Below are 24,628 nucleotides of genomic sequence, written 5' to 3'. Positions count from 1 at the left end.
TTTGGAACACATAGTCATACATAGGAGCGTGGTTAAATAAACTATGAGACAGACAATGTAGCTTAAATAAGATCTCTATGAATAGATGTGAAATAATTTCCAGGATATACTGTCAGGTGAAATAAGCAAAGTACAAAAGATATCTGTAGTATCTTACCCTTTGCGTAAGAAATAAGAGGAAGTAAAATATACATGGATCTACTCCTTTGTGCAAAGAGAAGTAAAGGACAGATAACCCAGAGATTCATGAATTCGGTTACCTACAGGAGGCAAGGTGGACTGGGGTAGAAAGAACAAAATAAATTAGGGGGGAGAGGAAGAGGTCATTTTTCTGAGTATAGCTTCATAAATCATCCTGCCTTTTGGAATCACATTTATGGTTTACACGTTCAGGAAAGACAAAAGGGAAGAAGGTAAAGGGGAGAGAGGAGGAAGAAAATAAGGAGGGAAAGAAAAAGAAAGGGAAGGGAAGAAAAGGAGGGAAGGGAAAGAGAAAAAAAAGGAAAGGAAAAAGAAAGGGTAAGAAAGGAGAGAAACCAGAAATGATGGGGCAGGGGAACCTAAAATGGAATACAACAGAAACCAAAGAACAAAGTGACCTTTCAAATAATAACATGGCCACAACGAAGGAAAGGTGGGTAGGAGGGAGAACTGAAGTTTGAACACAGTATTTGAACTAAATGTCCTACATCTAAAGATCAAATGAACTCTAAACATATCTTGAATTATTAGAGTTCTTTCTTGTAAAGACAAAGGCTAGCAATTATGCAACTATTTTCTATTCTAGGATTGAACAAGTAAGTAAATATATTGGGGATGATAAACTGCTTTCTCACTGTACACAGACAAAGCTACATGTATGAAAAGAGAGGACACAAAAACTCCTGTGTTATATTGGGTTGGAATTAGAGGTATTGGATAAACTCAGGGATTTTACAAAAGATTATAGAAAGATATGTGTATACATCCCCAAAGGCAAGGGAATTAAAAGCAAAAATGAACTATTGGGACCTTATGAAGATAAAAAGCTTCTGCACAGCAAAGGAAACAACCAACAAAACTAAAAGGCAACCAACGGAATGGGAAAAGATATTTGCAAATGACACATCGGACAAAGGGCTAGTATCCAAAATCTATAAAGAGCTCACCAAACTCCACACCCGAAAAACAAACAATCCAGTGAAGAAATGGGCAGAAAACATGAATAGACACTTCTCTAAAGAAGACATCCGATGGCCAACAGGCACATGAAAAGATGTTCAACGTCGCTCCTCATCAGGGAAATACAAATCAAAACCATACTCAGGTATCACCTCACGCCAGTCAGAGTGGCCAAAATGAACAAATCAGGAGACTATAGATGCTGGAGAGGATGTGGAGAAACGGGAACCCTCTTGCACTGTTGTTGGGAATGCAAACTGGTGCAGCCGTTCTGGAAAACAGTGTGGAAGTTCCTCAAAAATTTAAAAATAGACCTACCCTGTGACCCAGCAACAGCACTGCTAGGAATTTACCCAAGGGATACAGGAGTACTGATGCATAGGGGCACTTGTACCCCAATGTTTATAGCAGCACTCTCAACAATAGCCAAATTGTGGAACAAGCCTAAATGTCCATCAACTGATGAATGGATAAAGAAATTGTGGTTTATATACACAATGGAGTACTACGTGGCAATGAGAAAGAATGAAATATGGCCCTTTGTAGCAACGTGGATGGAACTGGAGAGTGTGATGCTAAGTGAAATAAGCCATACAGAGAAAGGCAGATACCATATGTTTTCACTCTTATGTGGATCCTGAGAAACTCGACAGAAACCCATGGGGGAGGGGAAGGGGAAAAAAATGAGGTTAGAGTGGGAGAGAGCCAAAGCATAAGAGACTCTTGAAAACTGAGAACTGAGGGTTGATGGGGGGGTGGGAGGGAGGGAAGGGTAGGTGATGGGCATTGAGGAGGGCATCTTTTGGTATGAGCACTGGGGGTTGTATGGAAACCAATTTGACAATAAATTTCACATACTAAAAAAAAAATAAATAAAATAAAAAAATAAAATAAAATGCAAAAAAAAAGAGAAAGATATGTGTATAAACACATACATACTTCTATTTCTTAGCTCTGTCAACCGTGAGAACTTTTAAGCAATGACACCTTGGTAGCAATGAGTATACCAACTGCTAGATCTTGGCTATAAATGACATTCTCCATTAAAGGGATCAGGGCTCCATGGAGAAATCACCAATTTCAGAACTGAAGCAGAGAAGGTACGAGATGAATCAAGATAAACCTGGGACATTCTTTGTACCCAAAAGTAAATTCCACTCAAAGAATAATATGAATGTGTCAAAATGACAAGGAGCCGGCTTGGAGGAGCACCCACTGGCCAAATCTGGGACAATATGAACACCAAACTAATGATGGTAAAAGATTATTATCAATTGGATAGAAACCATGAGTCTGCACTTAAATAATAAGGGAAAGCTCTAACAATGGGAAGCCAAGTAATAAATACAGAAGACTGATGGAAGTAGAAAAATCACCATTTGTCAGTCCTAACTGAAGGCAACAACATCACTGAGTACTAAAATTTTGCGGGCAAAATTGTGGAGAAACAGGAAGTTCCCCTACAAGATACTATTATTAACTACAAAGAGAAAATCAGTAAGTTTACAGTGGACAAAACCATAGATATCATCTTAATCAAGTGATCAAAATTAACATCAGTAATGGAACAAATTGTCATCATGTGTTCCTCGCAGGATGCCCTGAGAAAACCACATAACTTAGGTTATATATTTGCCAAAAGTTCATAGCCTGATTCTAATCATGAGGAAACATATTCAAACAAAAACTGAGAAATATACTACAAAGTAGCTGCCATGTTCTCTTCAAAAATGTTAATGTCATTAAACCAAAGGGCTGAGGACCTGTTGCAGATTAAAGGAGACTAAAGGGATAGCACAACTGAATGCAACACAGAAATGAAACTTTTGATTTGTTATCAAGGAAATTATTGGGACAGATGATAATCGAATAAAATCTATAAATTTTACCACTGTATTAATGCTAATTTCCTGATTTTGATCACCGTATTATGCTTATGTAAGAGAATGTCTTGGCTTCTAGAAAATATGCAGCATATATTTTAAGAAACATACTGAAGTATCTAGGGCAAAAGAGGTTATCAGCTTATTCTCAAATGGTCCAGAAAAAAATTTAGAATAAAGTAAATGTTATAAAATGCTAACATTTGATAAATCTGGGTGAAGGGTATATAGAAATTCTTTGTATTGTTCCAATTTTTCTGTAACTGTGAAACTATACCAAAATTAAAAGTTAAAAAAATATTTTCTGGAGTTCACACACAGATAACTAATTATTGCCCAGGAATAAAACTACCTATTTAAGATTCTAACCTATAGTAAAACCACATGGACTTCAGGGAGTTAGAGGAGGCGTTCAGGGTTCAGTGCTATCTACTGCAATGGAGAAATATTAGCCATTTGTTTGTATGATAAAGCATACAATTAACAACAAAATGTCATCTGTTAACATCAAATAACTGCACTGAACTGTGGAAGGCAAAAACTGTTACAAACACAAAGGGAAAATGAACACATCTACAAATCTAAAACAAGATTTATTAGCTGAGAGATTTTTGTTCTGCTTTGTTGTTAGTATAAACTACCTTGGCATACAGTAACCATTGAATAAATTTATTTTCATTTACATTATATAAACTTACAGACTATATTCATCATCAAGGGTTACTATGTCTCACTTATTCTCCACTGTCTATTCAACACTTAGCAATGGCTAGTATATAATAGGTACTCAATATTTGTTGAATGGCTAAATACTAAGCCTGCTCATTAATACTTGTGGGAAACTGAGTAGTAAGAAACATCTTTAACAGATCAGAATTCCAATGGGAGAAACAATTAATGTGTATATTTCCTATACTTTAACTTCGTATATTAATACCATACTTGGATAAGATGAATATAGGCTCTTTTGCTATACAAAGATAAGTATTCATGTTAATGCAGATCACATGGGTTTACTGTCACTGTGACCTTAAATAGGCAAGTAGTTTGCAATGTAATTATTGCTTTCCCCACCTCCTCCCCTCCCCCCCAAAAATCTACAGAATACCTATCTAAAACCAGCACTATCACTTCTTACAATGTGGTAACTATTTAACTGATTAAGACTTTTGAGTGCCCACTCATTTAGTTACCTAGGAATATATTTTGTATTTATGTTAAAGTCTAATTAAAAGAACTCAAACTGGGGCGCCTGGGTGCCTTCAGTTGGTTAAGTGTCCAACTTCGGCTCAGGTCATGATCTCACGGTTCATGAGTTCAGGCCCCAAGTTGGGATCTGTGCTGACAGCTGAGAGCCTGGAGCCTGCTTCAGATTCTGTGTCTCCCTCTCTCTCTCTCTGCCCCTATCCCGCTCATGCTCTTTCTCTCTCAAAAATAAATAAACATTAAAATAAAATTTCAAAAAATCAAACAACTCAATAGGAAAAAAAAATCCCAGTAAAAAATGGGCAGAGAACCTAAGCAGACATTTTTCCAAGGAAGACATATAGATAGCCAACAGACACACGAAAAGATGTTCAACATCATTAATTATCAGGGAAATGTAAATCAAAACCAGAATGAGATGTCACCTCACTTCAGCCAGAATGGCTAGTATCAAAAGGACAAGAAATAACAAGTATTGGTGAGGATGTAGAGAAAAGATCCCTCATGTGCTGTTGGTGGGAATATAAATTGGCACAGCCACTATGGGAAACAGTATGCAGGTTCCTCAATAAATTAAAAACAGAAGTACCATATGATCCATCTATTCCATTTCTTGGTATATTTATCCAAAGAAATAAAAAACATTAATTCAAAAAGACACATGTACCCCATTATGTTCATTGCAGCATTCTTTACAATAGTCAAGATATTTCAAGATATGAAAACAACCTAAATGTCCATCAATGCATGAATGAATCAAGATGTGGTGTATATATACACAATGGAATACTACTCAGGCATAAAAAAAAAGTCATCTTGCCATTTGTGGCATGGATGAGCCTTAAACATATTATGCTAAGTGAAATAAGCCAGACAGAGAAAAACAAGTAATGTATGATTTTGTTTATATGTAGAATGTGAAACAAATGAACAAACAAAACTCATAGGTACAGAGAACAGATTGACAGTTATCAGAAATGAAGAGGATTGGGGGGTGGGCAAAATAAGTGAAGGGAGCCAACTGTATGGTGACGGATGGTAACTAGACTGAATTCTGCTGACTGATCACTTTGTAGTGTATACAAATATCAAATTATGTCATACACTTCAAATTGTTATATACCAACTTTACTTCAATTAAAAAAAAAAATGTTAAACTGGTGGCGCCTGGCTGGCTCAGTCGAAAACACTCTTGATCTCAGGGTTGTGAAGTCAAGCCCCACACAGGGTGTAGAGATTACTTACACGAAATTAAAAAAAAAAAAAAAAGTTAAACTAACCAAGTGTAAACAAACAATGAAGGCTTTACAGATACTTTTTCATGGCTGATATGGCCAAATGGTATAAACTGCTTTATGATTTTAATAGGCTCACATTACCAGGGATATTTCCTATGGTATTTTTTCAAACTGCAGATTTTGCCTAACTAGACGAAGATCGAGACCAGCATAAAAAAACAAACAGACTAGCACAGAAAAATCTCAGAATGGATCCCTATGGTAAAGTTGAGTACAGCTTAGTGAAACTTTTGTTTTGGGATATAAAAATACACACAAACTGAGTCACAATATAAAATGTATTTCTGATTGTAGGTTGTAGTAAGAAACATTTTGAAAAATGCTATTTCATGCTTTCCGTAGAATCTAGATCCATCTCTGCAGATTTGGGGACATTCCATTGTGGTACATGTCTTTACCAAGTTCAACTTTCACAAAAAGAATGACAATCTTATTCCAAACACGGCTCCTAAAGCATATGATCACACACATTAACTAGTTCTTCAGATAAATGTCCAGAAGTAAAACTCATTGGTATTTAAAACCTATTAAAAGATGACTTGAGAAACAGTATTCACCACAACTCCCTAACAGAACTTTCTGCAATAATAGAAATGTCCAAGCTACCCTTTTGGACAATACAGATATAGAGCATTATGCCTTAAAGCATGGCCCATGGATCTCAATAATCGTCTGAATCACGTGGGGATTTCTTAGAAATGCAGAATCATAGGTCTGACTCCAGGTATAATGAATCAGAATGACCTGCCAATTCAGGTGTACAATGCAAACAATCTAAAGGACTAGCTATCAATGGGCACATTACCACTGAGCACTAGCATCCTAGTGGAAGTTTATGGGATACTTTGGTTATAGCAATTACAGGTAGAGTAATGCTGGCTTTACAGATAAGCAATACACAGAGCAGATCTACAAACCTAAGAGCTAGTATCCCAAACAACATTCAAATATCCTGCCAGACATTGACATTTAACCAATTTTTGCACAATTTTAATATACTGAGTTTTCCAAAACTACATGTAAATTGAAAAAAGATAGTTTTAGTCCAAAACTGTCCTAAGCATTGTTCATTTCAGAGTAACTTAATAGCTTACATTTAGAATTGTTACATTCCCACTGATACTAGGTAGAAGTTCAATTATCAGACTTCATTATGTAGTTCCATTTGGGCTAAAATAATTTTTCTAAAAATTACTTCCCTCTAATTTCCCTAATTATTCTATTATTACTTCTTTTATTCTCTGTTTAGGGTATTTATTAATTTTTCTTTAAAAGGGGATAAGCAAGTTATATTACCCAGCAATTTCACTTCAGGATAAGAACGTACAAGGATACATTTTCTTTTACACATGGGGTGCTATGTCTGACAGATTTATGAACCACTGACTTGGGGTGCCTGGGTGGCTCAGTCAGTTAAGTGTCAGACTCTTAATTTCAACTCAGATTATGATCTCACAGTTTCATGGGTTGGAGCCCCACATCGGGTCTACACTGGCAGTGAGGAGCCTGCTTGAGATGCTCTCCCCATCTGCCCCTTTCCTGCTTGCGCTCTCAAATAAATAAAACTTAAAAAAAAAAAAAATTAAGAACCACTGACTTAATGATTTATGCACCCAATACCATCTTCCTAAATCAAGAGCCCTTAATTTGGAGATATAAAGACACTCAGGCTAATTAATCCATGGAGTGGCTTCAGGTCAACAGGACTCCCAAATACTACATACGATTTGATATGTACGTATAGCTACTCTGGGATGGTAACACATAACTTTGCTCCATCAAAAACCGTTACATTAAGAACCATTACTTTACACCCTGAGACTCTTATGTCTTGGGCTGGGTTATATAAACTTGGCTCTCAAATGTGGTTGAGGCCCCTACCCAATTACATTTATGCAACTACAATTTGCATCACTTCATCAGCTTACATTGACAAACAAATCCCATAAAAGAATTACTATGGTAGGTCAGTCGCTACATGATGTACACTACAGGTATTCTTTTATGAAGACCCACGGAAGAAGGTTACTGTTCATCCCTTCCACATTCACAATGAACCAGGCACTGCACTATACACTGATCACACAACTGTCTTACAACCGCCTTCTGATACAGGGATTACTTGTATCGCAGATGAGAAAATGGACTTCGAGAGCTCAACAAACTTGACTAGTTTTAGGTATCTAATAGATGGCAGAACTAGAATCTGAACTCAGGCTGTCAGACTCCAAAGCATGTGTGTGCTTTTCTGGAGCAGGTAGCTGTTTTTTTCCTTTAATCATTTTATGGAGTATGTACTGGCTCCTGTCTTCCTTTGGCATAGCCTGTTAAATTACTTACAGCACAAATTGTGGCCACAAATGGGAGTTGCCCAAGCATATTAGCATCTCCGAGTTACTTGCTTCTCCCTTTTATTTGGTCACTAGATTGACTTTATGGGATGAATGCATTTTACATTGCTAACTTTACTTTTGGCTTAATTTTTTCTTCCATTTCCCTCCTTTCTTCATTCTTCTACTTCCTGTAATAAAACAAGGAACAAACAAATGCACACACGTGCTGCTTTAGATAATACAGTAAGTATATTAGTAAGATAGTCCCACAGAGTACAAGTTTTCTTAGATAATTCAAAACCACTTTGCAATCATTTTTACAATTAAAAACACCAACTATCACTTTGATAGTGAGTACATAAGCTCCAGCATTTTCCAGTTGGAGAAAACTCCGGTTACTTTGCTTTCAAAAGAGCAGTAAGTCTTAATATGCAGATAAAACAGTAAGTGAAGCCATGGACAAAAAGTAGGGAGGTCAGTTGGGATGTCTTTTAGTATAAAAACCCAAAGGGACAATTAGGAGAGAAAACAGCAGTAGACTCAGAAATTGTGTGAGTGGAAGGTGAAAGAAAGTAACAACGCAAATCACATTTAATTGTGTTGATAATAAAGCTTTGATCAAGTGGGGATGGAGCTAGAGGTTTGCTAGAGGTGAAAAGGAAGTTGAAAGAGGATAAGATATTTGGTTTCTGCCAGTAACATCATCACCACAAAACATTTAGGGTAAGGGTAAGGATCAAACTTAAAAAAAAAAATCTTTTTCAATTAAGATTAGAAATCTCTAATTCAATTCAGTAAATATCTTAGGCTTCGCAGGCTACACAGTCTGTCACAACTAGCCAACTCCGCCATTGTAGCACAAAAACAGCCACAGACATACATCAACAAATGGATGAGGCTATGTTTTAATAAAACTTTATTTACAAAACAGAATGCAGACCAAATATAGCCTATGAGTTGTAGTTTGCTGACCCCAACATAAGAGGTCCAGTAGGCAGGGAGACACAGATCTGAAGCACAAGAGGAAGGTTATACCTAAGGACAAATACTTGAAGTCACTGTCACAAATAAAGTGACAGAATGGATAACCTAAGAAGAAATGGAACGCATTAATATTTATAGACAGAAACTTTATAAAGAGCAGCACTTTAAAAAAAGCATGAGGAGGAGGTCAATAATTAGTGGTTTCCTGAAAGAAGAAAAAGCATGTGAAATGAAAACTCGTGATTCCCTTAAAGGTCATTCTGGCTCAATTACAAATTCCTCATGCTTGAAAAAGCACAGGACACTGCAGTATTTAACCATAGTCATTATCTGAAAGGCAGTGCCAGAACACAGAAAAAGCCCCAAATGTGTATGTAATACACTTAATGCCTTGACATGAGACAATGCAGAGCAGGGTCAAGTTGGAACAATATCTTATGCCTCATGTATTTTATAGTGTATCCTGTACCAAAACAAAACACACAGGCATTTCACGGAAACCATTTACTTAAAACAGAGTCAAAGATTGAAAACAAATATAAAGGGAAAAAAAAAAGCCCTTAAAAACAAAACCAAATGCCAAGGGGAAAAGGTTATAAAAATATATAGATGTGTTTGGGAAATGCTCTCATTTTAAAAATTATGGAGCTAAATTCATTACACTGCTTAAAAATAAAACAGGGTCCAATATCAATGTATTTGATTCAAGCTCTTTCAACGTTTACAGGTCTAAAATAGAATTACTAGCTTATTGCTTGTCTTTGGGAAAAACTACTTGTAATTATAACAATGTTGGCTCATTAGAAGAAAGTAATGCAATTAAAAACGAATCAGAAAGATATCATGAGGACCAAAACTGAAAACTTGCAAAGAAGCACTACAGGACAATTACAAAACTGATGATAATTCATGTATGTAGTTTCAAACAGTCTGGTGTGGAAGAGGGAAAGAGTAAGTGCCACTTAGCTAAAGAACAGAAAACTGTTTTCTTTACACACAGCAAAAAAACACAGTATACAAGATAAGACAATTTACAGTGGGGACTATAAAGGCAAAAATTACAAGGAAGGAAAGCAGGCAAGCAGTCCTCCAATAAGGCATACATTCACACAATGGATCACTAGACAAAGAATAAAAACAATGTTCTATATGTGCAATTCAAGGTAAAAATGTCCAAAATTATTAAATGAGAAAATGCTACCAAAATGATGTGTGTCCAAAGAAAAGTTACACACATGTGCACACACATGTGTCTGGTGTGTGCACAGAAATTTAGACATTTACTAGAAATTTGAGAAGGTACCTTGAAAAAAGAGTGGGTTTGAACAAGAAAGGAAATTTTCACCTTCTACCTTTCTGTAGTCAAAATACAATAAGCATGCATTGTTTGGTCAAATGTGAAAGGAAAAAACACTTTAGGTATTTTGGGGAGGTGGCTAGAGGATCTATACAACCATGCCAATGTAGACACAATCACATTTAAAATGTTTCACAATACTCAGTATGTTAAATGAAAGTTGTAATTATTAAAAAGTAAAATCACATAACCAAAAAAGAACCAAATTTTTCTTGGACAATCATAGATTTCAGTAATATAAAAATTAAGTCTTGCAAAAGCTGTTCTTTGCCTGCGAGGGTTTAGTCCTACCTAGTGTGATGTTCACTCATGGTTAAACCACCTCACCTTCTATGTACCTCCAGACTACTAATCCCTAGTAACAGAGACCCTAGGAATTCTATTTCAATAACAAAAACTGTAGAACCTTATGGAGAGATGTTTATTTTTAAGACATGTCTGCTTTTAAAAGTTTGAAGCAGAGTCTAGTTCATTCTGTTTTCTGCTGTTAGGCCCCTCACCTAGAACACAACAAATGTAACGACTCAATACATATCTTGGGGGGGGAGGGGGAGGTGGAACCTCTGTGCAAAACTATGAGGAATCACAAGTTCTGAATTAAAAGAAACAGGACAAGATTAAAATGTGAAAATTGGTTCCTCTCAATTAAAAAGAAAAACCTAGTACCACATGTGATCGCATGCCTGCAATTTCATTTCTTTCTTCTAGCAATGGAATAGCAACAGGAACACTGAAGTATAAACTACCCAAGGTAACTAGGAAGGCTGCCTAACGTCTACTTTGGAATTCATAGTAAGCAGGATACCACACAGTATTATTTAAAGATGCTACAGTTTAGAAATGAAATTTTGACACCAAGTCCAATAGTTGTGAGGAGATGAATAACAAACCTAGTTGTTTTAGGGAAGGATGGGCAAATGAGCTGGCCTTGGCTCCTGAGGAAAACCACCTAAGAGTAGTGTTTCTCAAATTATATGTGAAGGACCAGTTTCAACGCCTAAATTGCTGTCAAAAACATTTTTGTAAAACACGTTTTCAAAAATTACTAGAAAAATGATAAACTTTAATGCAACAGCAATATCAAATTGCTGTAGAAATTTCTATACATTCTCAATTTCTAACTGGTGCACAGAGACACTGGATTGCAATGACCCAGTGTTTTGTTTTTTAATGTCTATCTGATCTAAAATCTTGCATTTGTCTAGAATCTGACTCTTGAGTGAGAAAACTCAGTTGTTTTTTTCCCCCCGCCTAAATAATGAAGACACTCCGTAACAATTAGAGATAAAAAGTAGCACAGAGACTTGTTATTAACTTGTTTTAATTTTAAAATGTAAAACATCGCATTATCACACTGCCTTAGAAAATTATCCTTTTAAATGCAAACTATGGTATTTAAGAACCTTTACTCCTATCAACTTGAAAATTTTGCTTTATTTTACCATTTATTTTAGAAGATAACAGGATATAGACACTTAAAAGTTGTATATGAAAATATCCACTTAACTGATACAACTGAACAGTATCTGTGAACTCCTGTATCTTTTTCTCCACATTCTCAAAACTCCTCCAGATGATTAATTTAGTTGATTGCTAACAGAGTGAGCCTAGGGGGACTATCTTACGTTTTCATTACCAAAGGAAATAAAATGTAAGTAAAATGCCTTGCCTATAAAATGACTACAATCTGATGTGATTTACCACAGACTTTAAGATAGGCTCTACACTATTAAGATTAAGAGTATGATGTGATTTACAGGGTCTCTGGAATGAAATCCACACTTTGCAATTTATAAGCTGTACAGTGACTTACATCCTCACTGCTTCTGTTTCATCTATAAAATAGGGATAACAGCACCTACATCAAATAATTACTGTGCAGGTTAAAGTGCATGTAAAGTGCTTAGAACACTGTCTGGCACAAAGTAAGCATTACATAAGTATTGTAATTACTTAATTCTTATACAGTATGTCTCAAATCCTTCTGTAGAACTGGATTAACAATTAAATTGGTTAAATATGTCACACCCTACAATTAATTACAATTCTTCTGTTAAAAGATTTTAATTCTCTATTATGAAAATATATTTATTTATAATATCCTGTTGGACAGGGAGAAAAAAGTTAGAAAAATCATATAGTCTAATCTTATATTTAGAAAAGACGCTAATGAAATTATGAAAAGTTGCAAGTCACTGTAATACTTAGGTGGCATCTGCCAAAAGTGACTCAGTAATTTATCATCCTCCCCACCCACTGGGAAAAGACTTAAAATAAAACTGATTATGATTCTAAAATGGTAATGATAAGGATAATCAAATGCTTGTTATAAACCAGGTTTTTTAAAATTCAGAAATGTGTACATTTAATGCATTATTCCTCCTCCACTCCTGAAAGCTGATGCTTCTTCAAATGGACTGCATCTTAGAATTAAGGAACTAGAGCATTAATTTCTAATAGATATACTACTCCAATCCCACCCATTGCCAACACACCACCATCACTTATAAGCAAGCTCTTGAAGTGCTCACAACTACACATATCAACACAGACAATAAATCACTTAACCAAGCACCCAAGCTTAAGCAGCAGATATTAGCTATAGTCTAGTAAGATTATAAACACAAGAGATTCAGTGTTTCTAGAATACTGAACAAGAGGTGTCTGTGGTATTGAGAGTACTCAGATGGTAGCCTGTGGCACCCTTTAAACTGAAGTTTTAAAATTCTTCAATGAAGTCAATACTATTAATTTCATGTTTACTTTATATGAGTTTTGTCAAACTTTTCAGTTCTTAAATGATTAATTCATAATGACTATTTAAACACAAATTTTCCTCTCATCTAATCATTTTCATTCTATCTAGAAGTTTAGCTTATTCTTTTGTCTACAATAGCCATTTCATTTTACTGCATCTGAAATACACAACTATATACAAAATTTTTCAAATGTGCTTTCAAATGCCTACAAAGAGTAGATCACGTTTCAAATTTACATAAAACCATACTACACCAATTTACCAATATAAATATAAGTCTTCGTACCTGTTTATTCCATTCTATTTAGACAGCAACACTAACAAAATTCTTAATGTATATGCCCCCACCACCTGTACTCTTTCCCTATGCTATCATTTTGACACTTACAAAAGAACATCTCAATTCAGCAACCAAGTTTTACAACTACCATTCCTACCAATCAAATGGTAATGCACCAAGATAACAATTCTCTTGTGTTTTAATACATTAAGAGTACATTATTTACCTATGACTGAAGGACTATGCCTTCCTTTATAAAAAAAAACAAAGATAGTCACATCAATTTAATTCCATATATATGATGCTACCTATTCAATTTATTAAAAATTATAATAAACATAATAAACTAGTGCTCCAAACTTATGCTGTTCACGTGGAAGACACTATAAGACACAATAGAGACTGCCTGGCAATAAGAAATACAAATTCCTTCTATAGAGATGGAGAAATAAAAGGACAAATCTAGTTGTCTAAAAGACAATTCACTGTACACATTTTATTTACAGTTTTGTACACTGTCTTAATATGAATGGGACCGCTTTTCTACTTGAGCCATTTTTTAACCAAAGCAAAACAACCTAAGTAATACAAAGTGTTAAAATACAGCATAAAGATACAAAAACATACTAATTCTAATTAGGAATGTAATTATGATGTTACATTTTTTTTTTTATAATCCACAATTATGTTTAGGAAATCACACAAACATAGATCACTGATTTGAATGAAATGCATAAATTTGTAGCAAAGCTTTGTAGTTACAAAAAAACAAAAAAATTACCAAAGAATGCACAAAATTAATGTTTATTCCACCTTTGTGTCATATTCCTGGATCCTTCACCAATGTTACATGAGGAAAAAAACAAAAGCAAAACAAATGAAAAACTGAAATCAGAATCACTAATGTTATCAAGTAGGGAAACAAATAAATTAAAATCTAGCAGCCATCAGCAAGAGTACAGCAAAGACAATGCTGTAAAAAGAAACAAAGAAAATTGCTAGAAAACTGTATGCATCATACTCTTTCAAACCAGCAAAATATGCTCCTGCATACAATGGAACATAAACAGAATTTTTTCCTTTAAGGTATAGAAATGCAAGTTCTTTTTTGAATATTGTGGATGGGTAAAATGTGTTTATAATGGTAATTCTACTAAGCTATTACAGAGTGGGCCAGGAACACATTCATGGATTCTGGGGATGATGTGTAATGTAATTCTTTGATTGGGATAATGGACACTCTAGCCAAAAAAAAAAAAAGTGAACACAGAAGTACAAGACAAAGGCGAATGAGACTTCTCTTATATCTTAGCAACATTTAGATGGAAATCAAATTTAAATGCAGTCCACTCTGCTTTGGAAGAGGCTTTGGTTCAGCTCCCAAATCTCGATTGCTTGACGCAGTCTCCTATGAGAATACTCAGAAGGTGTCTTCTTAAACAACAAACCTATTTTTAGTGGTGGAGCCGCTCTTAGTAGCTGTGTCTGCATGGGACTGATAACCAATCACTATCTTTGGAGGAAGTCCTAACCTTTCTTTGTATACCCTCCTAGAAGAAGCAAAAGAAAAAAGGAGCTGTTAATTTTTATTCACACACACCAAATTCAGATTATTCTTTATATATAAAAAATATCTAGAGAGTGAAACAGGACATTGCATGCACTTTTCCTTTCAAAAAAATATACTCTTCATTTCCACAACAATCTTGGCTAATCACTTAAACAATATTTGAGATTCTACTGTGTTATCAGGATGTTATCAGGCATTGTAATTATTAATAAATCAATAATAAGCAAAGTATGGACAGTTCCTGGGTGTTTATAGTATTTGATTATTTATAAACAAATAATCCCACATACATAGGGTAGAGCTATATCACATGCATAATTTATATAAAATTAATGCCTACATAGGTCTACTTTAATTCTCTCTAAAATGCTACAATTATATTTTTCATATAACACATAATAAATATTGTATGATACTGCAAATTACATTTATCATACTTATTACTTTATGGCATTTTGAGGGTAATTTATATACATGATTTCTGCCTTATATACTAACTCTGCAACCTACTTTCCAAATAACATGTGACTCTATTTTAAGAATAAACTATGATGAGTGCCAAAAGTGAGTAAGTATAGGGGTTGTGATACTAACAAAGATGATCTAATCTCATCTTTGAAATTAGAGAAAGTTCCCCTTTAAAAGTCACGAGGTTAAAAGTAAAATGCTGAGAAAATGAAACACATCTGAAGGCTGGGGAACAAAACTAAGGCTGTGTGGCAACAGTCCTTAAGGAAGAAAATATGAGCAAAAAGGCTGACAAGGTAAAATTGGGGACAGATCATAGAGAGCATGACAGGTAAATTTAGGAATATAGATATTTATTCTAAAGAAAAAATAGCAAAACTTCAAAAATAAACACCAAAATAAAATAAAAGGGATATATATTTTCATGGAGCTAAATTCTCCAATAGGATACTAGGGCAGTTTTATTCATACTCCACCTTCCAGAAGATTCTACCTTCCTTCAAATAAAGGTTCTAAAAATAATTTCATGATAACTAAAATTATAACCATTATCAGATGTATATTATGAAACAATGTATTCTTTTCCATTATACATAATCATTAAAAATGCCAGAAAGCCAGAGCACTGCACTGAGCCATATAACTTGGAAGAATAAAACAATAAAAAAATTTTTAAAAAATCTTCCCAGGGCACCTGAGTGGCTCATGAGGTTAAGTGAAGGACTGACTTGATTTTGGCTCAGGTCGTCATGATCTTGCAGCTCCTGAGTTTGAGCCCCCAGTCTCACTCTGTACACTGACCACGTGGAGCCTGCTTGGGATTCTCCCTCTCTCCCTGACCCTTCCCTGCTCGTGTTCTTGGTCTCACTCAAAATAAATAAATTAATTAATAATCTTCCCTTGAAAAACTGAAGTCAAATGTTTTACAAAGATTTCAATAATTTTTAATATTGACACAAATACAAGATTTTCACAGGAAAGAAAATTCATGCTCATTTTTTTAATTGATTTCCAACATGAAATCCCCACAACTATTAAGTTTTGATGCTGACAGAAAGATTAAGAATATGATGACAAATTGGGGCACTGGGGGGCTCAGTCAGTTAAGCATCTGACTCTTGATTTCGGCTCAGGTCATGATCTCACAGTTCGTGGGATCGAGCCATGCATGGGGCTCTGCGCTGACAGGACAGGGCAAAGCCTGCTTGAGATTCTCTTTCTCCCTCTCTCTCCCCTCCCCTGCTCACGCTTTCTCTCAAAATAAGTATTTAAAAAAAAAAAAAAAGAACGTGATGACAAATTAACAGTCAACTTCTTTTACTGAAAACCTCTGTAGAACAAAACCTGGAAAATCCCCATACTTTTTTTTAATAAAGAAAGGAATTATGTTCATAGGAGAATTCATAATGTTTGAAAAAAAAAAAGAAATCACAAAGGGTAAACCGAACATTCTGTGACCTATGACCAATACATAATTTTAATACAAAATTTAAAGTCAAATTTTACTAATTTTTTTTTAAATTTTTTTTTTCAAAGTTTATTTTTTTGGGGGGGACAGAGAGAGACAGAGCATGAACGGGGGAGGGGCAGAGAGAGAGGGAGACACAGAATCGGAAACAGGCTCCAGGCTCTAAGCCATCAGCCCAGAGCCTGACGCGGGGCTCGAACTCACTGTCCGCGAGATCGTGACCTGGCTGAAGTCGGACGCTCAACCAACTGCGCCACCCAGGCGCCCCAAATTTTTCTAATTTAAATGTAGTGAAAAGAAATTCCCAGTTAACACTGACAACATTTTGAGGGGAAAACAACAGGCAATTTTTGCAAGGAACAGTATTTACCAAAAAAAGTGTCAAAACATATACATGTGGGTTTTAAATATGGACAAAATTAAGATACTATCACTTAAATTTCACTGAAAATGTTATGTACAGTGATTACAAAACATGCACAGGATACACATATACCACTTGTCAATGCTCACTGAACTATTATGGGTGTTACATATTCATGTTATGTTATGGTTTTAAAATAGAAAAAAGACTTAATATTCTCATTTGATAAATGAACAAAATGCCACACACCAGAATTCAGGGTTCTGGTGATTATATACTCCATTGCTAGGAAAAAGAATTTTACAAAAATTAAAAAAAAATATGAACAAGACACTAAAAACCACTAGAGTAGTTCAAGATTATTAAAGTGTTTATGAAAACACAAGGAAAATAATGATCTATGAATCCAAGTATTTTTAAAGCTATAAATAACAGTACTTCTGCTTTTAGTTATCTTAATATTTTAAAGGAAGTGTACAAACAGCAAAACTTACCCTATATGTGTAACAGCCTCTCTGTTTTCACATTCAGTAGTCCATATTGCTATCTTATCACCTTTAGCTCTAACATTAACAACAGCTCCACATACATCATCACTGTAGTCATCAAAAGATTCTCCAATAAGGCACAGCAGCTTAAAAAAAAATTAATCCCAAATTAAATAGATTATATACTGCTTATTAAACTGCAAATGTCCCTTATGTATGTGTATACATACAAAACTAAGAAAGTTTCTAAATCAAGTTGACTTCTTGAATGTCTAAATTATATTTATGTTTATAGCTCTTTGTCCTGACTTTTTAAGAATTCACATGTTTCTTTATTTAATAACAAGAACACTAACAGTTGTTTTAACTTTTTCAGCAAATGGGGCAATTGATATCAGGGGACATATAAAAGGCAAATTATCTTAATATTCATTTGCTCTGCTGCTGCTTACACTTGCCAGCAAACAAATATTAATATAATAGAATGACTGAAGAGTTGTCATTATATTAAAAATAACCAAATAGTTACTCATGGTTAGATTAACTGCCTCTTGTTCTTGCGGTTTTTCAGAGCCATTTTCTAATTTTTTTTATTGTGGCAAATATATATAAAATTTACCATTTAATAAAGAATTTTTAAAAATTTACCATTTTAACCATTAAAAAAATTTTTTTGAGTATAGATGACACGTGACATTAAACCACTTTAACCATTTTTAAGGGAACGGTTCAGTGGTGTAAGTATATTCACAACTATCACAACCATCCATCTCCAGAACTTTTGTCATCTTACAAAACTTTAACGTGGAATTCTAAAATGGTATTTACTGATAATCTCCCACAAAAGCAAAATTAAGTCTCTCCATTTACCAAAAAAATCCTCCTATTCATTCAAATATTCACTAACTGCTTAATTTAGTAAGTGCTAACTATAAGCAAGACACTGTGCCAAATGCTGAAAATACACAAGAGACTATCATCCTTATTCCTGACAGCTTGGGGTTTAGGACTTCTCACTATACAAAATGTCAATTATTTCTTATTTAATTTACATCTTATAAAGCCAAATTTCCAGATTATATCATAACATAGAAGATGCATAATACCAAGCTACAATTTCACTGTTTGCTTCACTGATATAAAAAATTTAGTATACAAAGTAATACTCTAACAGGGTTGTAAAAACTTACATCATACAAAATGTGAGGCTCTATAATTTTGAAGTTAATGAAATGACCAGGATGAGCTTACTGTGGAAGGTGAGAGTCAACTGCCAATCACTTTCTATCTGATCTGTAATGTGGTACACGGTTTCACTGTACCAGTATGTAAAATATACAGTATTCACATGATAGAACAAAACTAATTGCCGGCTTAGATTTTATAGGGTGGGCATTCTTATCTTTTCAATTAGGTAATCAATGTAAAATGCAATGCAAAGTAAGTTTTAATATGCCAAAACTACTTCATAATTTTAAAACCTTACTGTCTCTAGCCAAAAGCGATCCAGATCACTTCGCCTCTGCTGTTTGTTCAATGTAATTAACCATCGTCCTCCTCGTTTGTTTTTCTCATCTTCCCACATAGGCTCAATACCATCCTAAAAGGTTAGTACATAACAATATCAGACAAAATTGTTACTTTAACTGAAGAGATCACTAGAAAGAGCAAGCAACAACTCTGTCAACTTTTTACTTTATTCTCCATAAAACTTATTGATGTAGTGGGGGGAAAAGCATACAAGAATTAAAGCCAGAAGCATGGGATTGGAGAATTAGAGACTTGACTTAGACACTTCTAGCTATCAAACCTTGGATTTCATTTAATTTGGAGGTTCGTTAAACACTGAGTAACAGATAACTTTGAAAAATTACATACATTTCTATGCCTAAAAAATCTATGTAAAAATTATGCAATTTCAGAGTTAATGAGTGCCCCTCCAACCCCCCTACCACTTGACAGAACCCACTTATAAATATCCCAAGGACCAATGCACCCCAAGTTAAGAATTCTTGACAAACTCTGGACTTACTTTGGTCTACTCAAATATATAAAGAGACTAGACTGGATATCAAAGCTCTCTGCAAAAATCAACGACAGTGTGTACCCAGAGTCAGACTCTCAATTTCAATTATTTATAGCAATAAGCCAAAATTGGTTAATGCTAAAGTCTAGTAAAACTAATTTAATTATTCTCCAAACCTCAGAAAACCTCAGAGCATTAACTATTCCTAAGTTTCTGACAAGAGTTCTTAATGAATAACTGAATGGTCCAGTCTTAAAATATATGAAATCACCGATTAAACATACCTTAAAAAGTGAGTAGTCACAGCCAGGCATTAAATTACTAGACAACTGGATGTGGTTGTACAGACTAGGTAAAACAAAAGGACAATTATAAACATAAAATATGTAATGCAGAGTTTAGGTGCTCACATATACATTTAGAGAATATGATAAAAATCAAAAGATAAAAGTTTATGTTTACTCGTTTTTTCTACTGAGTCAATTTCTGAACTGGACCAAAGAGATACCTTAATAATGGTCAGTTCAAGAATCAGCATTTGATGATTTTCAAGGCAATATTTTTAATGATTTTATTTTGACAAAAGTATATTTTGATGTATTAGTTAACTCAATGTATACATATGTATGTATGAGAATCTGAGACTAGGTGGGATGAGGTGGCTTTAAATACGTGAAAGAATTTATGGCGCTATTAACAAGTAGTTTTAAACACTTAAGAGGATGCCTGGGTGGCTCAGTTGGTGAAGCGTCCAACCTCGGCTCAGGTCATGATCTCACAGTTTATGAGTTCGAGCCCTGTGTCCGGCTCTGTGCTGACAGCTCAGATTCTCTGTCTCCTTCTCTCTCTGCCCCTCCCCCAGTTGTGTTCTGTCTCTCTCTCTCAAAAATAAATGTAAAAAAAATTTTTTTTCAGCACATAAGACAAACCAAGAGAAAGCAAGATACACTTCCCAACTATCAGGACTGCATGACTGAAATAAAATAACACTAACATCCATGAAGGTATCCAAGAGTAGAACAGACCAATGGGTCTCAAATATCACAATCATTACTAGTCAGTCAGCATAGCAATCGTTTGGGAAGCTTTCAAAACAAAACAACAGTTCCAGGACCTACTCCTTGTGATTTTAATCCCTTAAACATAGGGTAGAGGGGCACCTGAGTGGCTCAGTCGCTTAAGCCTGACTTCTTGATTTCAACTCAGGTTATGATTTCACGGATCATGAGCTCAAGCCCCGCATCTGACTCTGCACTGACAGCACAGAGCCTGCTTGGGATTCTCTCTCTCCTTCTCTCTCTGCCCCTTCCCTACTGGCACTCTCTCTCAAAATAAATAAATAAATGTACTCTCTCTCTCTCTCTCTCTCTCAAAATATCAATGTAACAGAGTAACACTTGAGATGACTTAGATACTCACTAGCCTGAAGGTAGAAGGCTAAATCATTTGGTCTTCTAAAGTTTCTTATAGCAAAATTATTATAAAATTGGCAGCAGAGTAAGAATGCTTTGCCTGTCTCCAATATCAGATGCAGAAATATGATCTTTACTACATCTGCAGACCATGGACAATGCTGTTATCTTTAGTCAGATTCTCTTGATGCTATTTTAAAGAAGTCTAGAAATACTTCAAGTAGTCTTAAGAAAGATTCTGGCATCCTTTGAATCATATTCCACAGGGTAATATATAAATTCAATTTGGTGGAAGGTAGCATAAGGCTGAATAAGGTTTGTTGAGTTACTCTATTTAACGGTCACTCTTCCCAAACTACATTATCACTGGCAGCTCCCTCTAGGCAACAACAGAGGCCTGGATACTAACAGTAACTATAAAATTAGGACCACTACTTTATAAAATTAATGGACAGGGTGGAGTAGCTGTCTTCAATGGCATTCAAGGTAGATATGACCAATGCTTCTTTATGTGCCTCCTTTCTCATTCATGATGCTCTAAGGTCTCTTAGCAAGTTTACAGTAATGAAAATTTGTAATGACACAATCTAAACAAATCAGAACACTATAGACAAAACTGCATAAATCCCAAAGGGCTCAACAGTTGTTTACCACTACATCTGCCAGAAAAAAAATGAGAAATTAAGAAGTGCTTAGATACTCACAGAAAGCTAAAGGATTCCTTCATATGTCTAAATTACACTATAAAAGTCCACTATGCAATGACATTGCTTACACATAACTAAAGTGTACAGCCATATTCTAAATTAGAGGCCCACTTAGAAACCTAATTATGTACAATGGTGAAAGCTAACCAAACTAAATAAACGCAGCTCTGATTCCGTGGGGGAAATGGTTCAAGACTCTTGCTCTTCCTCCTCCATAGGGGACTTGGTTTAGAAGACTCAAATACAATTAAGGGGGAAAAAAATCATCTGATGTTTTGATGAAGGGCAAAATAACCCTAGTTTAACTAGACAACCAGATCTATGAATAACTGGGGATTTAAATATAGTTTCATTACTTTAAAAAAAAAAAGTCAATGATTGCAATATGAAGTGACCACTCTTAAAGTGCCTACTTGCCTACTTCACAATTTTACAGTTTTCTCTAATTATTCTATGCTTTTTTTCCTCAGTGATTCAAACGTATACTAAATATCTATTATGGGCAAAGCACTGGAAAGATACAAAAGAATATTGTTTCTGTCCTGGAGGAAGTATACATATATGAATCTTCTGACAATCTGTTCTTAGTGTGGGCAAAATATACTCAGGCATACGGTTATGTTAATACAGAAGAGCTGCTCATTGATTCAATACAGATACATGATCTAAAAATATACCAGATGTACAAATTAGAATTTTTAGGTAACTGCTAGTTAATTTACAGCTCTTAAAAATCTTTTTAAACAAGTTTTATCTTTGAAATGGAAATTACTTTCCAAATAAAATTACATACTAAATTAACTTTGTTTTAAAGAATCAATATTATAAAACGTCTTGAAAAGACTTTACAATTTTATACTGAGTCAAGCAAAGGTTTGACCCCCAAATCTGAACTTTTTGCTAAATCTGAAACAAAATCTCAAAGGTATTTCAACTATTCTTCTTGAAGTTGATCAACTAACATCAAAGACACTTGGACAAACCTGAATTTTGAGGACTTCAGTTTTTTAAATCTCAGAATCCTTACTACAGGAAATCCCAGATGTTATACCAAAAAGAATTTGCACAAATGGGAACCTAACAAAGCTCTGAAGTATAGGACAGATGTATCTAGGCAACCAAGAAAAGGACATGTTCCAACAAATTGTCAAAGTTCTAGAAGCAATAAAGGACTTTCAAAAGAAGAATCTTTTGGGACAAAGAATAAAGAATATACACAGGGTGAAAGGATGATGAGACTGAAGCTTTCTAAATGATGAGAAATAAACAGTTGTGAGGAGATGGAAAAACAAAAAGGTAGGTCTACAGATGAATATTTATTAACTATTCACCGTCCCTTCATTTTATGAGTGATTTAAAATGAAAAATTACACAATTCATAAAATAAACATTCGAAAATGGTTACTTACGCCCAAAAGTCTTCAACAGTATCAAACTTAGAGATCAGCCGAAGGTTTGCTTGCCAAGTTTTGCTTTTATCATTTTTAAAAAACCAGAGTGCCCATCTACAAGTAAAAAGTCAGCATTAAAAAAAAATGGTAGTTTTATTACACTCACATTCCTAGCAGCATTCTTCACAATAGCCAAAGGGCGGAAGCAACCCAAGTGTTCACTAACAGATGAACAGATAAACAAAATGTGGTATAAACAAACATACAGTAGAATACTTATCAGACTTAAAAAGGAAATTCTGAGAATGAACCTTGAGGACATTAAGTGAAATAAGTCAATCAAAAAAGACCAAACATGATTCTACTTGAATTAGGCACCTAAAGTAATGAAACTCACAGAGGCAGAAAGTAGAATGGCAGGGGCTAGAAGGAAAGGGAATGCACAATTGTTTAACGAGTACAGAGTTTTAGTTATGTAAGATGAAAACGGTTAAGATGGTAAATTTTATGGTATGTGTATTCTAACACAATTAAAAATTTGTTTTAAGAATAATTTTAAATGGTAGATTACACTGGCAAAAAATGAGTTTTCTTTCATTTTTAAAGTATGTATTTTATACCTACTTCATAACAGATTCTCTGCTATACTTTACAGACCCATTGAGGCTCATCCCACAGAGTAATTCACAGAAATGTAGTAGAGAGACAATTACAGTGTGCTAAGTGCTATAACCAAGATATCAAGCAGTTACTCAAGAAAAAAGAGTGGAAGTACTTAACCAGAAAGGAAAGTAGGGACAAGAAAGCTGGATCTTTAGAGAAATGAAAAGGTATTAGCCAAGAGGGGATAATGGGACTTCTAAAAAAGAGGGGAAACTATTAATAAATTCTGTTTACTCAAACACACCAATAGGAAAATAACAAAATAAAGGGATTCATTGAGTAATGCTACCATAGATATATTCTGAAATAATGTATACTAGTTTCTCCATATCTGTATATACCTGTTAAAAGTTTATTCTAATACCTGGAAGATAAACTCCTGTCACATCAAAGTTATAATTAAATATCCCAAGATAACATCTTTAGTACAATTATATTGTCTGAATTACTATACCTAAGGTAACTCAAAAGGAGAATTTTATTTTCTCATTGACAAAAATGTTACCAAAAGATAGGTTTCCAAACAGATACATATATATATATTTCATAACTCCATGATTAATGTTTGGATAATCTGACATAAAAATGAGATGCATTTCAACATCCACTTGATAATTTGAATTTGCCAACCCACTATCAAGGAGGATAAAAAAGAAAAAAGGCATAAAAATTATTAAACATAAATGTAAGGTCAAGTACTATACTTTGGTCTTCCAAAATTAATTCAATCTTTCCTCAAAAAATTAAAAATTGAACTACCATATCATCTAGCAATTCTACTTCTGGGTTATTTATCGGAATAAAATGAAAA

At 34.5% G+C, this 24,628-nt stretch overlaps 1 protein-coding gene across 4 annotated transcripts in view; it reads right to left on the bottom strand.

The window, feature by feature from the left end:
- Nucleotides 1-11,526: 11,526 nt before the first annotated feature.
- Nucleotides 11,527-24,628, bottom strand: part of EIF4E (eukaryotic translation initiation factor 4E) — a 50,004-nt gene continuing 36,902 nt past the window's right edge. For 3 of the 4 annotated variants that reach the window (XM_043571946.1, XM_043571941.1, XM_043571937.1), the window contains 5 exons: nucleotides 23,173-23,268; nucleotides 19,929-19,992; nucleotides 19,105-19,218; nucleotides 17,625-17,764; nucleotides 11,527-14,810 (listed from right to left, as the gene is read on the bottom strand). In XM_043571946.1, the coding sequence (XP_043427881.1) occupies nucleotides 14,696-14,810; nucleotides 17,625-17,764; nucleotides 19,105-19,218; nucleotides 19,929-19,992; nucleotides 23,173-23,268 (529 nt within the window). In that variant the 3' untranslated portion in view covers nucleotides 11,527-14,695. The remainder of the gene's footprint in view (nucleotides 14,811-17,624; nucleotides 17,765-19,104; nucleotides 19,219-19,928; nucleotides 19,993-23,172; nucleotides 23,269-24,628) is intronic. The other variant, XM_043571953.1, reaches the window with a different exon arrangement.

Source organism: Prionailurus bengalensis, chromosome B1, assembly GCF_016509475.1.
Source record: "Prionailurus bengalensis isolate Pbe53 chromosome B1, Fcat_Pben_1.1_paternal_pri, whole genome shotgun sequence".
Lineage (NCBI taxonomy): Eukaryota > Metazoa > Chordata > Mammalia > Carnivora > Felidae > Prionailurus > Prionailurus bengalensis.
Note: the sequence above shows the minus strand (reverse complement) of the source record. Positions and strands in the feature narration are given on the sequence as shown.